This window comes from Diadema antillarum, unplaced genomic scaffold, assembly GCF_040938485.1.
Source record: "Diadema antillarum isolate AM-2024a unplaced genomic scaffold, OU_Dant_1.0 scf00000114, whole genome shotgun sequence".
In the NCBI taxonomy this organism is placed as follows: Eukaryota; Metazoa; Echinodermata; class Echinoidea; order Diadematoida; family Diadematidae; genus Diadema; species Diadema antillarum.
In genome coordinates, this window is record NW_027271003.1 from 783,612 (window position 1) to 799,203 (window position 15,592).

The window sequence follows — 15,592 nt, forward strand, 5'->3', positions numbered from 1 at the left end:
TAATTACACTGCATTCTATGCAAAGGTTTGAACACATGATGTAACTACACAGAGACACCAGACGTTGTGCTCTGTTCACAATTGGATCCGCAGTATGTGCTACACTCAGAACTGTCCCGTAACGGATGGGTTATTCCCGTGTTTTCGTATATGTAAAAAGTGGAAGCCGACGAATCGGAATCTCCTGTATGTACCTGGACGAAACAGCTGCCACGACTGCTTTGGGAAGAACCGTCCTGGTGTCGAGACCAGCGGAATATTGTGTCTTCGTATACATGTGACGCTGAGAGCAGTGGAGATCCCACTGCTAATGGACCATCAGATTGTGAGGTAAAGTGTTCGCCTTGCGGAATGTCGTAGATAGGATCCTCGTTAACACTGCGGGCTTGGGATTCTGGAAAGTTTAATCCCGACACCTGTGACTCCTTTGTATATACCATCCCTCCATGTCCTGCTTTTACCCCGGTCGTATTGTTTGTTGTGGTTCGACTCAACTGCTTTTTTAGGCAGAGAATAGCAATAATGGCACATACTAGAAGGAGAAAGCCAACTACAGCAGCCACAAGCATGATCCAGTTCAGTTTTGTTGAATTGAAACCGTTCAATGTAGGATCAGGGGCATCAAGAGTTCCAGTAAAAGGAGAAACATTGCTGGCAGGGTGCATTGTTATTTCTGATCTCTCTTGAGGCAACGATACTGTTTGATTGTCAGTTGGCTCTGATAATCCGTCATCCAAACTACTAGGTGAATCGATAAGTACGCACGACATCTTGTATGCACGAGTTATTGTTAAAACTTCACACGTAATGATACCCCTGTGGCCTTTTCCAGGAATGATCATGTGCCAGGAACCGGTATTAAAGTCTCTGGTGTCGCTTGAATCCAACTGTTTTACCTTTTCGCCGTTCACATACCAACGGACGCCTAGCGTTTCATTTGACTCTCTGTTGAAGGGACATGTGAACTGTTCGAATCCATTATACGTAGAGACTCTCAGCTGACCCCCTTCAGATTCTGAGTCGTTAACACTCAATGATTTGTGTTGATTCACAGATCCTCTTGAACATCGGTGGTACATTGAAGCATTGCGCTCTACGAGCAAATTAATGTCAGTGGTATCTCGAGCTTCTCCTATTTCGTTTCGAGCTTTGCAACTCACTTCTATCGTTCTTTCTGTCTCCCAGTCACTATTTGCAAAAGTGAGCGTCATATTTTCAGAATTTGAGTTACAACCCGACATGCCTTGGTAAGAATCGCAGGACCATGAGTAATACAGCACTGGTGGAAACGAATGCGCAATGCAACGGAATGTTCGCTCAGAAACAAATGGCAAGATGATTGTTTCATTGCTTGGTGTAATCTCTACCGAAGGAGAGTGAAGAATTTCAAAAGGGCCAATACTGCAATGGACATTTTGATCTGCAAACGCGGGACTTTTAGCTACGCAACAAATCATTTTCTTGTGAAGACGTCGATCAGTGATGACGTCGCTGATGATTGCCTGAGTCTCTTGAAGCGATGTCGATGTCGTTTCAGCCTGCAAGCCGAGAGTTTCGTTTGGACAAAGAAACCAATTAATTCTGACTGGTGGGTTGGCCCTTGAGGCTTCACATCGGATAGAAATTGTCTCATATTCTCGTCGAACTGTCTTGCTTGGTCCATCACATTCCAGCTCATGTGGTTTCAGAAAGTACAGAACTTTGAGTTCAGCGAGGTGGGATGTGAACGATCCATGGGCATAAGGAACAGAGATAACACACTTGTAGTACTTATTAGAATGTCGTGTAGCTTTGAGAAGATAAAGCTGAGATGTGTATACCAATGTTGTCACGTTATAAGAGGAAGTAATAGTAATAAAGTTGTCTTGATTACTGTGGTAGAAAGTAAATCCATTTGACCAGAATGACTGGATCGTTTCTGAGGGTTGACTGAGTCTTACGGAGCACTGAAATGATACCTGGTCATCTTCTTTAGCTGTGATCGACTTCGGATGCCCGATGAACTCGACAATCGATGTAGGTCGTACTTGATGGCATAACATGCACAAAATGACGACTGTCAGCAGATCCATTTTCACAACCCCCGATTTTATATAGTAGAGTTGTGTTTTACAGTATTGCAATGTGTAAATCACTCATTGCGAATGGCTGAATTAATTCGGTAACGGCCTTATGAGTACTTTCTTCCGGGTTGCCGTTATCAGATCAGTACTGAATCCTGCGAGGACCTATTGTCCTTTCTCTTTCACCTCTTCTCCTTTTACTTCATGTCATGAAACATGTAATCTCATAATTCTACACTGACAAGGAATTGATATATTACTGTTTCTCTCATGCGAATATTTGCAACGCCTTGAAACCAAAAGCAAGCGTAGCTGTTCTTTGTTCTTCAAGTAAACCTAACTTATCCTCTCAAAAGCGTCGAAAGGTATCGAAAGCTACATAATTATACAAACTGTCAACGAAGATATTTATCATAAATTTTATCGAAGTGTAGCACGTCAGCATTTTGTTTTCAGTTACTCAGCTCGACAGAATTAGTTAAGATGTTTCCAGGACTATATCATAACGCTACACGCACCGAGTTAGAAATTAATCTTCGAATAATCTTCGCAGCGTTGTTTTTTTTTTTCTTAACAATTTTCATCGCACTGTATTGATTGTAAAAAAAAAAGCACCCACACATTTGTTTATCAAAGTTATAAAAGTAATTTGGTTCATTCTTCCTGTTTTTATTTGTGCACTTATTTCATCTTTCTCAGACCTAAATGATGAAATCATGAAAGTTATTCTTCTTATTGTAAATTCGCTGTGTATGATGATTCCCTCACAGCCTCTCCTAGTCGTTTCATTCCCTGGAACAAGAATAAAACGAGAAATATATTGTAACTAAACCTTTAATACTTAGAATACGTAAACATGGATTACAACATAATCTGCGGTTGAGACTTTTGAGTACTGGCTTCATCCCAAAAGAAAAAAAATCACATAAAGAATGTTGTGCGTCATAGTAGACTTTGATGTTCATAGCTACCTTTATAGATCAGTGATATATATATATATATATATATATATATATATATATATATATATACATGTATATAATATATGTTACGTTGCTGACGCCTTTTTTCATTCAATTTAAAACACAGAACAGTCGGGGGGGGGGGATATGAATCAACTAAATTGAAAGGAATACCAGATCATATCTAATTTATATCCAAAGCGTTGGACCGGAAAACAAAATGTTGCCAGTTACATAAGGAAAACTTCATACCAGAGTTTTGCTTATTAGGCTTTTGCAAGACATTATCAATATGTACATAAACAGAAATTACAGACTGTCAAATCTGTACTAAATAAAAGTAGCGGTAACTACATTTTAAGTGTGTAACAACATCAATTTGTCTATCAAGGTCTGCAGGGTCTGCAGTAGCAATATCTGGATAAAGAAATAAGGAATACTTGCCATTTAGCTTCTAAATGGGAAATACAACCTTAAAGTGGCATGAAATGATATGGAAGAATTCGTCACCTCAGCTAGATCGCTCTCCGAAGCTCTTGAATAGGAAACCCGTATGAAGGAAGAGGACTTTGATTGGTCTATGTGGAAGATGTTTCCAGGAGTTAACAGCACGCCCTTTGATAGGACAGCTTCACATAGAAACTTCTCCGTATCTTTGATAGTAGGCAGTTCAATCCACATGAACATCCCACATCGAGGTGCGGACCACTTTGCAAGGCCTACAAAAACAATTAGACGGGAGAGACACGATACAGGCTGGGATATTGCTTGGAGAAAGTAGAGGGTGTACGATTCTTTGGAATAACAAACTCAAACAATGTTTGACCATCACAATTTCATAGATGCACTTTCAAAGAAAGCATAAAAGTACAAACCAACTTAATGCTCTCTCTTAAATAAAAACACCCACGAAATTAAATAGATAGGGTCGCATTTTAGATTGATTTTTATGGTATAGTAGGTTCTATTCAGTAATCATCATACGATATACGCATGGTTGACGTTTACATCGTATTCGATGGTTATAACTAAATCTCGATATAACGAGAGAAAAATGCTGATCTTGAGGACTTCGTTATGAAGGAGTGCGCTGTAATTTAAACAGCATGTGTCTTGATCACCATATTTAAAGGAAATGAAGCTTTTGCATGACTTTATGATCACCATTAACTCCGTTTACACCTCTCAATTCATTTACCCGTAAAAATACTGGATCTCTTGTAAAGGTTACTCCAGTAAGTGCGTATAATTATGTTTATATGTATATGCACAGTGCATATACATATACCATCGTATATATATATATATATATACGTTTTCTCCATAATTAATATGCACTTTAAAAAAAAGGTAGTGGCTCCCATTGTCGTTTAAATGTGGTATTTGAAAATGGACTACGCGAGTCAAGTATATGTAGGGCTTAGGCCCTACTGGTAATCAGCATTCAAGAACTGAACACACGCATATATATATATATATATATATATATATGTGCCATGGTGGCAACCCCCCGTGTGCCACGTTATTCTGGGACAAGAAGGTAGAAATGCTTTCAGAAAGAATTATGTTTTCCAATGTGTATAACTTACTACAAATTTCTGTTAAGGTGGACATAATAGTGAGCAAAGTTCAGAGGAAAGCGAAACTTTGCTTCGTAATAAATTGTATGACAAATCTATTTTCAGTTTTTCTTTTGAATGACCAGTTTGCTACATTACTGTGAAGGCATGACTTTTGCACATAAAACTGTGACAGAAACTTAAAATGTACACGCAAATCTAGTTGGGAACACCGCTTGATAGTCAATCACCACATAGAATGCAAGCCGTATGTGAGAAGAACAAAAGCGCGAAAAACGTTTTCATTGTACCGCGGGATTAGCGATTTATCGATCGGTTTTGGCGGCTTTGTCTGTTGAGCAGAATATGCGAAGTAAGACTGCTGGCACGCCGTCGACTGAGTCGGACGTGCGAACGTGGCACATAAAGAGAGATATACATATAACAACACACACACACACACACACACACACACACTCAAATCACGATATGACATGACAAACCTGTAAGGTGATCGGCAGCTGCTCTTGCCAAAGCATCTCTTTGTCGTAAGTAGAACTCCTTGATTTCATCTGCTCTTTCAAGAAATCCGTGCAAGCCCCACTGACGGAACATGTGATGCATTACCATCTGGAATGAAACAGGAATTTACGCGCCTTCACTTTCTCCTTTATGTTATTATTCACATGGTTTCACGTTGTAACATATTAGAAAATCATCTTTATCACAACTGGTTGAATATAACGAAGGACTAAGGTCTTGTTTGCAACCACTCAATAACAGGAGCGAATTTATGTTTCGATTAACCTAACCATACTAGCCTCTACAGCTCTGACTGAGAAAAGATTATGGAACCTTTTTAACCAGCTAGTAATGGAGATTTGATCGTCTTATTACCATTGACAGGCAGATATCACAGAAGAATCCCCACATTCACTAGAAGACTTACCTCAAAATAAATGGAATGCATTTTTTTAACTAGTCAGTACTTTGCTTGTTCTTCTCTCCCACATGCTGCTAATCAGTATAATCATAAGAGGACCAATACCTGCGACAGAAGATTGGCGTGCTGTACATTGGCCTGTATGTCGTAGTTAAGGCGGGAAACAAGAGCGTGGGGACCAGACAGCCAACCTAGCCGAAAACTATACAAAAATATGAAGTAAAGAAAATCGCGCTTTTATATTCATTTATTTTCCCTAGACTCGTCATTTGACCAGAAAATATATATAACTCTTTCTCATCAAAGAAACGAAATCCAAGTCATAAAAATTCCACGCATATTTGACCAATAGAACAAGGATATTTTCAAGCGTATTTGCACATTTTTCCAGCACAATATTAAGGAAGAGAGACTTGAACTAACCCTGCTCCTATGATTTTGGAGAATGAATCTAATCTGATCACTCTTCCATCACTGTCCATGGAGAGAAACGAAGGCAGACGAGGCTGGAATTTAAGGAAAATATACAAATCATAAGACGCATTTTTATTCTCAATCTGGTATTGAAACTGACAACTGAATAAAGTAATTGATACGATTACAAGTTGTTTTCTTCTAGTATATACATGGCAGTGGTGTGTGGCTGTACAACAAAAGTTAAAGGCAATGAAAACAGATGAAATTCCTAACACTACATTTGTCATATTTTCTCCAGTCATGAAGCTAATGATTACAAGTTTATGTAAAGTAATTAAGATAAAAAAAAATGAAAGAGGTTTTTTTTTTCATGTTATCAAGGAATGTGTTTAACAACACTTTTATGAAGTCTTGAATATAAGAATACTCTTTTAATAATAACACCGTTACAAAAAAAAAAAAAAAATGTTGTTATCTGCATGCCAGGCTAAAAACATCTCTATATTCATATATCTTTGGTGACAGAACTGTACTTAAGTTCAGGATAGCCCATGTGATTCGGATTATGGGGTTTTTCATTTGCTCAAAGTATATGACATTCCTTGCATGTCTTCATATATCTATGTATACATATATATATATATATATATATATGTATATATATATATATATATATATATATATATATATATGTATATGTATAACAGAGGCTGGAAATGGCTCAACGTCGATATGCCCGCTTTGTCGTAGGAGACTATCACAGGACAAGTAGCATGACAATGATGTTGCACCAACTCCAGTGGCCATCTCTTCAAGAACGCCGAGCTCAGCTCAAGATGATGGTGATGTATCGCATCCTCAACCGACTCACAGACATCCCTCATACCAACCTACTTCCGGTAACAACATCAAACCGTGGACACTCTCAACAGCTTCAAGTACCCTTTGCAAGAACCCTACTCTACCAGAAATCATTCTTTCCTGACTCCATAAGGCTTTGGAACTCTCTGCCAGAAGCCCTCATCAAATGTGTGTACCTCTACTGACAGTTTCAGGCAGGAGGTGCAGAAACTCCAGCTCCGATAGAAGGGGAATGCTTTTTTTAGCTGCACTTAGTTATCATGTAGTTATTTTATATAATGGCACTGTACATACACCGCACCAGACCCGCCAAACAGTGCGAAAATACACCAGATGGTGGACTGCACTTACTCGGAAGAAGAAGAAGAAGAAGAACATATAATTATGTATTATTTGATTTGATTTGATTTTTTTCTGCTGAATTCCGTTCATCAGATATGATTTTGTACAAGTGATTTATAACAAACAGTATATCAACACATATTTTTAGTACGAAATAAGACAAATGCGAACAGCTTAGGTAGGGAACTTAAACAGAAGGGTCTCCAAAATAAGCCGGGGATTGACGGTATGGAGACTTAGCTACTCTGGATAGAATAAGGGATAGAGAGAGGGGGCAGGGTAAGCGGGGGGGGGGGGGGGGGGAAGAGAATAGTACAGTATATATGTACCACTCCAACTACTTTACAACTGCTTTACAGTAATGATGATAAATGCGTCTGCTATCAAATTTAACAAGTTCAGTTGCCTTTGCCGTAGTAATTAATCGAATATACACTATGTAAAATCTAATGGTAATAAGTGGATACAAAACATTCTTACATGTGGTTATCTGACATGAAATAACAAATATATCGCGGTTAAGTGTGCACAGTATTGGTAAGACACATGATAACATACATACATACATGCTCATATACATACACTAGTACCTATCCTGTGCATACACATACATACCAATATTCATAATATATTCATGGATAGATAGATAAATCAATATAGTTATGCACACATAAATGTATCATGTATCACATACATATTCATATATATTTGATTATAATCATAACAATAAAGAAATCAAAATATTATCCTGAGGAATACTGCTTAAGGGGGTGAAGTTTTACAGCATTCTTAAATGAATACAAAGTGTCATGTTTTTAATTTCGGAGGGAAGGGAATTCCAAATGTCATTGCCGGAGTCTCTGATAGAATGATGCGCGAGTGCAGTTTTGGGATTAAATGTAAATTTGTGGATTGTCTGGTAGGATAAGAGTGAATCTCTGAATTTGACAGAAATATTCTGTTAAATATTGGGGGCAAAAGGTTTGATTTGAGGCGAAACATAAATACAGCTTTTTGGAGAAAATTTATATCATTTATCTTAAGGGATTTAAGCTGGAAAAAACAATGGGTGAGTGTGATCTCCACAGCGTGCTCGACTGCACACACAGATTAGTTATATCGATTATATATATATATATACATATATATATATATATATATATATACATATATATATATATATATATATAAATCAGTACTGTTAATATCAATGTGAAAAATTCACAAGCAATTTTATCCCTAACGAAGGGGAAGGCCCCCGAAAATTTGGATTTTGAATAAAAACCAAGGCAATTGGTATTTAATGCATTCCTCTAGTGTGACATAATGGTTTCTGTTTCTAGTACTGCCAATACGAGGAGCGAATGCAATAATATATACATTTCTGTCATTCATTTCATTTTCAGTAACATGTGAGGTAAAAAAAATAATAATATGTTTACCTGGTCAAACTGCAGGAAGTAGTATGGGTCATCTTCCAAGATGATGAAATCATATCGTTGTGCCAAGGCATATATCTTGAGGCGTTTCTCTAAGGACACTGTTTCCCCAGATGGGTTATGTCCGTTTGGCACGATATAGAAGAGCTTCGGTCTCTTCGACCTTCATGGTGTCAAGGAAATGTACCAATGTGAGTGCAGAGATGCCTTCGATCATTTTAGAAATCAGCATCAAGTTCCGTTCAGGGGTTTTCAATTGTAGAAATTCTCTTTTTTTAATAATAGTTGTTGCAGTTTAAGCAACAGAGAAAACTCCTTCGGAAAAGCAGGTGGCTAATAGATTTATGAACTCATAGTCGTCCGCCATTTTTTTTTTCTGTTTTTTCGTGGTTTTTCCTTGGTTTGTACCCGTCAAAAAATGAATTATAAAAAAGACTTGTCACCCAAACATATATATCATGAAAGGTTTATATGCAAAAAAAGATGTATCCACTTTTATCCATTTGAGATATTTAAGTTTAAAATTGGTAGAGGAAAAAAAAATCAAAACTTCAACGATAATTCTGATAATGCCCTAAGAAACATTTTGTGTTATGTTAAGAATGCGATATCATTGACAGATTTTATTTCTTGTCCTATTTGCTGTTTGATGATTAAAGGGGATGGCTAGTAACTGATCAGTGGGAATCAGTGGGAATGCTGGAGGATGATTGTTCCAATCCTTGTGGGATTCATTTAAGAGTACATTATATATCTATTGTTGTGTGAAAATTATTTGCTTCAGAATGGTCTCATATTCAAGTAATGTGCAGTTTAATGTTTCCAGGTTAGCGTGCCTGGTCAGTGACGGGGCATTAATCTGCACATTACTTGAATATGAGACCGTTCTGAAGCAAATAATTTTCACACAACAGTAGATATGTTATGTACTCCTAAATAAATTCCACAAGAATTAAGACAATCATCCCTCATCATTCCCACTGATTCCCTCTGATCGGTTACTAGCCATCCCCTTTAACTTCTTTCAAACAATTAGGAAATTGTGTTTACATGTTTTATTTTAAATTTTGTATTCATAAATTAAGTTATACAATCTTAATTGCTATATGATAGACACGCAGGAAAACATGCATTTCGATTATCGATTATTCAAATTACCAGTTTTCTTTATCGTCCGGGTTCCACTGAGAAAGCACCTCTTCAAGATGTGTGATACTGGGCCCATCCTCTTCCATTTTTATTCCAATGGGGTCACCTTGTATCAACCGTAACTGTAATAATAAAGCATCTTTACTTTATTGCCTGTTTTGATGAATATACGGTCTTAATAACTTGAACTGTTGTTACTTGTAAATCATGTTTCAGACCGATATTGTATAAGATGAATATGAAGAGTGAATTCACAATGTTTCTGCTGATGTCATTGATACCAAAATATATAGGCCTACCTAAAGAATCATTTCCTCAGTCCTACTATGTTAATATTACAGTATGTGCGCATGTGTGTGTTTTTGTGTGAGTGTGTTTCTTATGAATGAAGATGAAAGCTTTATTTCATTTTCTTCTTTTGAAATTAACTCACACACTTTTGCAGTGTAATTCGCTTTGATTTTGGGGTTATCATACATTGTAGAATTAATGCAGAGACATATGTCTCATGTATATAATATCAATGCAAAAAAAAATAACGGTGATACATCTAAATAGTGTGATGAGCAATCCATTAAATGCTGGTTATTAGTGATTAAGTAGTTAATGCAGGAACTATTATCTTAACGTCATAAAACACGTTATTTAATTCTACTCAACCTTGGTGTGCGCAGAGTGTGAAACCGTGTTTTTGATAACTGACATTCCAATGTCTCCTAAAAACCCTGTTTTTGGTCTAAATATGTAGTTCGCCCATCATATTCTAAATATTTAATCAGTGTATATACCTATCAGTCCCTTATGAAGTAAAAAAAGATTGGAAAGGCAGTAGTGGTTGTATACCTTGAAATAACATACAGAAACAAGCGCATCAAGGGCCACATATTGTCTATACAAAATGCGGCAGATCATTGCAAGTGTGAGGTGAAAGTTAATTATGTATGTTTTCATTTTAAAGAAACCCATTAAACTACACAGCACGCATTAATGATGTTTGAAGAACACCACTCCCATCTACTGCCAAGCAAATCATAAAGTCTCTTCAATCATCAACATGCACAGGTCGATGTAAGTTATTATTATCCCCAGTAAAAGTGACGGTGGATGGGATATTTATGTTGCAACCCGCAGCATGTGCTTAGTTGGATTGTTGGCAGTGTGAGAAATCAGAAAACGAAGGTTTTATTACAGTTACAACAATAGAAGTGTTGGTGAGTTCGTGAACAATAGGCCTAAACATTAATGGAATCATTCGTTTTGTTCACATAAGATGTGCAATGACGTTTTATGAGTGTCTTTCTTTCATATTTGTGTCTTTGTATACTTTAATGACTACCCACCGATTCGAGAAATGTTGGATAAGTTCGCTCTTGAATTAGACATCGTTGACCTTTGTTGAGAAGCAAATTTGCAGTCTGTTAAAGGAAATGCGAAATGTGTAATCATTAGCTTTGAGGGGAAGTGTTCGATTCAATTTGGCTTGTTTCACATAGCGCAACAACAAAAACAATAAATACTTCAATCATTTCAATACCCCAAAAAGCAAATGAATAAACAACAACAGATTATGTTATTTAAAATAATTGACCGAATTACACAGCCCGAGCTTGTATGAATTGAATGAGTCATAACGTACAGTCTCTGAGGCATTTGCAATTCGTTGATATAAGAAATGTAATATTGTCAATGTTACCATAATTACCATGGAGTTACCAAAATCTATAATGCGTAATTCTTGTGACAGTGTACTGCACAAATATTTCATTGCCAAACATTTCAAACTTGGGTCCACGTAGAGAGAGGACCTAGAGATGAAATTCCTTTATATTTTGTTTTATAATAATTTCATTCTTTAATTTGAAATTAAAGACAAGAGAAGGAAGAAGAGGGAGGAATCTTCAAATCAGCCTGTATTGACTTGAGTAAGTGACAAACCTGACATTATTTTTGTCAGTAAATTCATCCTTAGTTCATTTTTTCGCATGTACATGTAATAGGTTTCCTTTCGTCGCGTCTTCTGTTTTGAATTATCGTTAAATGCAACGTTGCTAGTTCAGATAGCCCCTTTTGCACAGTGAACTTCTTGAAGTCTTCTGAGTTTCGTTCTTTTGCACTTTTCTGAAACTTTTATCAAATATCTTAACCACGTTGATTGAGACTCCATTTCTACACGTGACATTGCGTATAAGGCCTTAAAACTGAAGTGTTTTTTTTTTTTGGTCAAAAAAGAAGAGTAGTTATTTGCTTTCGAAATGGTCCATATGCGAGGTTGTTTTATTTTGCTTTATCTCCAATGATGTTTAGGTTGATTTAACATTTGAAAGGTACCGGTCAACAGACAGCAAGGTCAGGACGCACCGAATACAGGCCATGGGAGGCACCAATGTTGACAATCACTTGAAGTGCTCTGTCTTGATCTGAGCTTGCCGTGGTTGGTGGTTTGTGCAATCTAATGGTCAGTTCCTCCAACCACTCTCGGAACGGTTTAACCCTGGAGAAAAACGAACAACAACAACAACAACAACACTTGTCCCACTGATGGAGTGTAGTGTACAGAGGATATAATAGCTGTTTGTAGCAGCTTTCTTCTGAATGTTCCCCTACTATGCGTAACTCTAAAGACAACGATAAAAGAAAGAACAAAACATTGTGGCTGTAGTTAATTTACCATTCACGAAGTAGTGCTAATTGCATACACTGTAGCTCTCTGCAGTGCCGTTGGAAGGTTGATTTTTTTTTTAATTATGCACTGGCCCATAAACTTACAGGCACTACAGTTCAGGAAATGTCAATTCCATTGGAAAATATTAAAAACTGTAGGCAGATTAAAACAGAATGCATATTTACATTATGGCGCTTAATGTATCAGTATTGTACTTGCACTTTGGTTTGCATAACACTATTGTGTAACCATGTGGTAACACAAACCTGTATGTTGCAAGTCATTAAAACACGAAAAGCAACAACAGTAACAGTTCCGAATAATCACAAAAAAAAAAACACATTCATAAGCGCTACTGAAGCTGGTTTAACATTCAGTCTCCATCATCTTAAAGAGGCTCTTGAGTGCGGTGTCCCAGCTTGTATCGACTAAAGCAGGGAGGTGGCTATCGGGTGTCTACTCCACGTGAAAAAAAAACTGAATACATGGATACACAACAAAATCGGATGAGAAAAATGTTGAAGTTACAACTACACAAACAAGATTTCAAAATAAATGTGAAAACCAAATTCCTTACCCATCACTCTTTCCATAATTTTGGGCGATGTCCATATCTTCACTTGAGAGTTCAACAGTTGAGCCATCTCTGTAAGAAAAAAAAAAGAGGAAAATATGAGACAAAATATTCGGAAAAAAAAAGTAGTTACCGCATATTACAAACTTGCCTTCTTCTATCCTTGGCTTAAGAAAATAATTAGAGTGCAGTTTATGGACTCTGACAATATAGCTGAGACCTATGATGACAACTATACTTGAAATTAAAGGCTCAGTCATTTGGACCAGCTGGACCAATTGAAACCTCGTTTGTCCCCACTGGACTTCAACTGGACTTCAGATGGTCTGAATATACCAATTGAAGCCCCATTGAAATCCAGTTGGACCAATTAAAGCCCCATTGGAAGTCCAGTTGGACATGATGACATGGTTGAATGCTCCATGGAAGTCCAGTTCGACCAATAAAAGTCCCATTGAAGCCCAATTGGTACCAATTGATTCACCTCGCAACAAACATAACTGGAATCTAAATTTGGACCCTATCATATCCATTGAAATCAGTGAGGACCAATTGAAACAAATTAAAACCAATCAAAACCAATTGAAACCAATTGAAATTTCAATGTGGATTCATCTGGATTTTCGTCACGAGCTACTGGAATTGGTAAGTTATCTTTTCACATAGAAAATCTGAAATATGTATCTAAACTACGACAGATTCTGGAGACTCGGTTTCACATTACGCGAGATAGGTTGTTTGTATTGGACCTTGTACCTTGAACTAGAGATTGATTCAGAGATAATTCATATTTCTGAATGTACACACATCCTCACGCACCAGACTATTGTCAATGGTATTTTATATATCAATGGAAAAGTCGCAATAAACAAACCTGAGTTGGAACTTTGCACCCACGAGGTGAAAGAGGTTAGAATTTGGCAGGCCCGTCGAAAGATTAATAAGTGGGATCGCTGTCTCTCGGCCGATTACACCTTTCACGGGAATGCAAAACCAATCAAAGTAAGAAAATAAAGCCGGAGATAGATGTGTATGATAAGCAGAAAATTATGATGAAAGGAATATCACGAATAGTATAATGAGCACACCTCTTTGTAAGTGGCGGATGTTTTGAACTACAGACATAGGAGAGAGAACTCTTTTATATCTTATTGAAATATTCCACAACCAGATAGTTATAAAAAATTTCAGGCTTGCCTTGTGCGGCTTGTATAATCAATCCTTACTTGTTGTTACCACTTCGAGTGGACGACTATCAGAGAATTACACGAGCAAATCTATTTTGCAAATACGCATATGCTTGTCTTGAAGAATTAAATGATAAAAAGTGCCTTATTCTCTTTCGTATGTTTGTTTGTATTTTGCGTATTCGAGTATCTGAGGTTGATGTGTAGGTTATTTCATTGTTTGTATTTTGTTTTGTTGTTCGTGACAATTTTATCTGTACATAATGTGAGCAGAGCCCCTCGGCAGAACAGTTAACCAACTGAATGGCCTACTCTGCTAAAAGAATGCTGAAATAAAATGAATAAATAATATATATATATAACAATGGAGTGTCCTCATCAACAGCCACAAAGTGGGTTGACACAAGCAAAATAATTTTGAATAGGTTTAAGTGCTTGTAATCAATGTTTAATTAAACTGATGTTTTCATTGCAACTGATTGATAAATTGCCCTAAATCGACGTAAATGAGAACTGAATTGATCAGTGTTTTAGTAGTAGCCATGCCCTAAATCGACGTAAATAAGCACTGAACTGATCAGTGTTTTAGTAGCAGCCATGATTATCATGGCTACTGCTAAAACACTGATCAATTCAGTGTTCATTTACGTCGATTTAGGGCAATTTGTCAATCAGTTGCAATGAAAACATATTGACGGAAGAATATCATGAATTTGAAAGATCATGGTTTAGTTTCAATTCCTGTCTTCTGAAGTTGCTAATTCTCAATTACTCGTAGTAAAATGTCAATTCTTAAAGAAAAAAAAACCCTGAAAACAGTGTTATTTACGTGTTTGAATGATCATAATATGAGGACTGAATCATTTTGCACAAGCGTAAGACAGGGATATAGACATGCAAACACGTAGGGCCTACACCTCAACCATTTAGCCATTCAGCCAAAAACACGCTGCCATTGGAGACAGGGTAGATTCTTATTTGACTGAATAATATGTATCTTCTTCTTCTTCTTAGGGTTACGCCCACATCCTTCACACTTGAAGATTATTGTAGGCTTGTGCATTGGGTGCAGGACAGGTATAATGCTCTCTCAGTGCATATAATCATAATAACTTTCATTTGGGGTGCAAAAATGAATCCCTGTATATAATATTTAGAAATTTAAGGCAAGAGTATACGAGCGTGGCTAATGATTTCACTTACTGTACGAAAGAAGAGGAGACAAACGCTGCAGAGCCCCTGACTCGCTCAGAAAATTGCTGTAGTTCATCTTGATGGCAGCGCTGTAGCAAGGAGGACTGAAATCACAAATTACAGATTCTCCGAGAGGGTATTTGAGGTGTTACCAATCAGTTGTTGCTGATGTAGCGAACGGAACATTGCACAGAGAATACACGTTCAGAAGTGACCTAACTTCAGGTACTTCGCGACTAA

The 15,592-nt window shown here is 37.1% G+C and overlaps 1 protein-coding gene across 1 annotated transcript; it reads right to left on the minus strand.

Moving 5' to 3' along the window:
* Nucleotides 1-2,255: 2,255 nt before the first annotated feature.
* LOC139719761 (kynurenine/alpha-aminoadipate aminotransferase, mitochondrial-like) lies at nt 2,256-15,428 on the minus strand. The gene is made up of 12 exons (XM_071631149.1): nt 15,362-15,428; nt 13,846-13,945; nt 12,975-13,043; nt 12,094-12,226; nt 11,076-11,150; nt 9,745-9,857; nt 8,590-8,749; nt 5,951-6,033; nt 5,633-5,729; nt 5,088-5,214; nt 3,536-3,744; nt 2,256-2,855 (listed from the first exon to the last, which is right to left on the minus strand). The coding sequence occupies exons 1-12, from the start codon at nt 15,426-15,428 to the stop codon at nt 2,796-2,798; spliced, it is 1,293 nt and encodes a 430-aa protein (XP_071487250.1). The 3' UTR covers nt 2,256-2,795.
* Nucleotides 15,429-15,592: the final 164 nt, after the last annotated feature.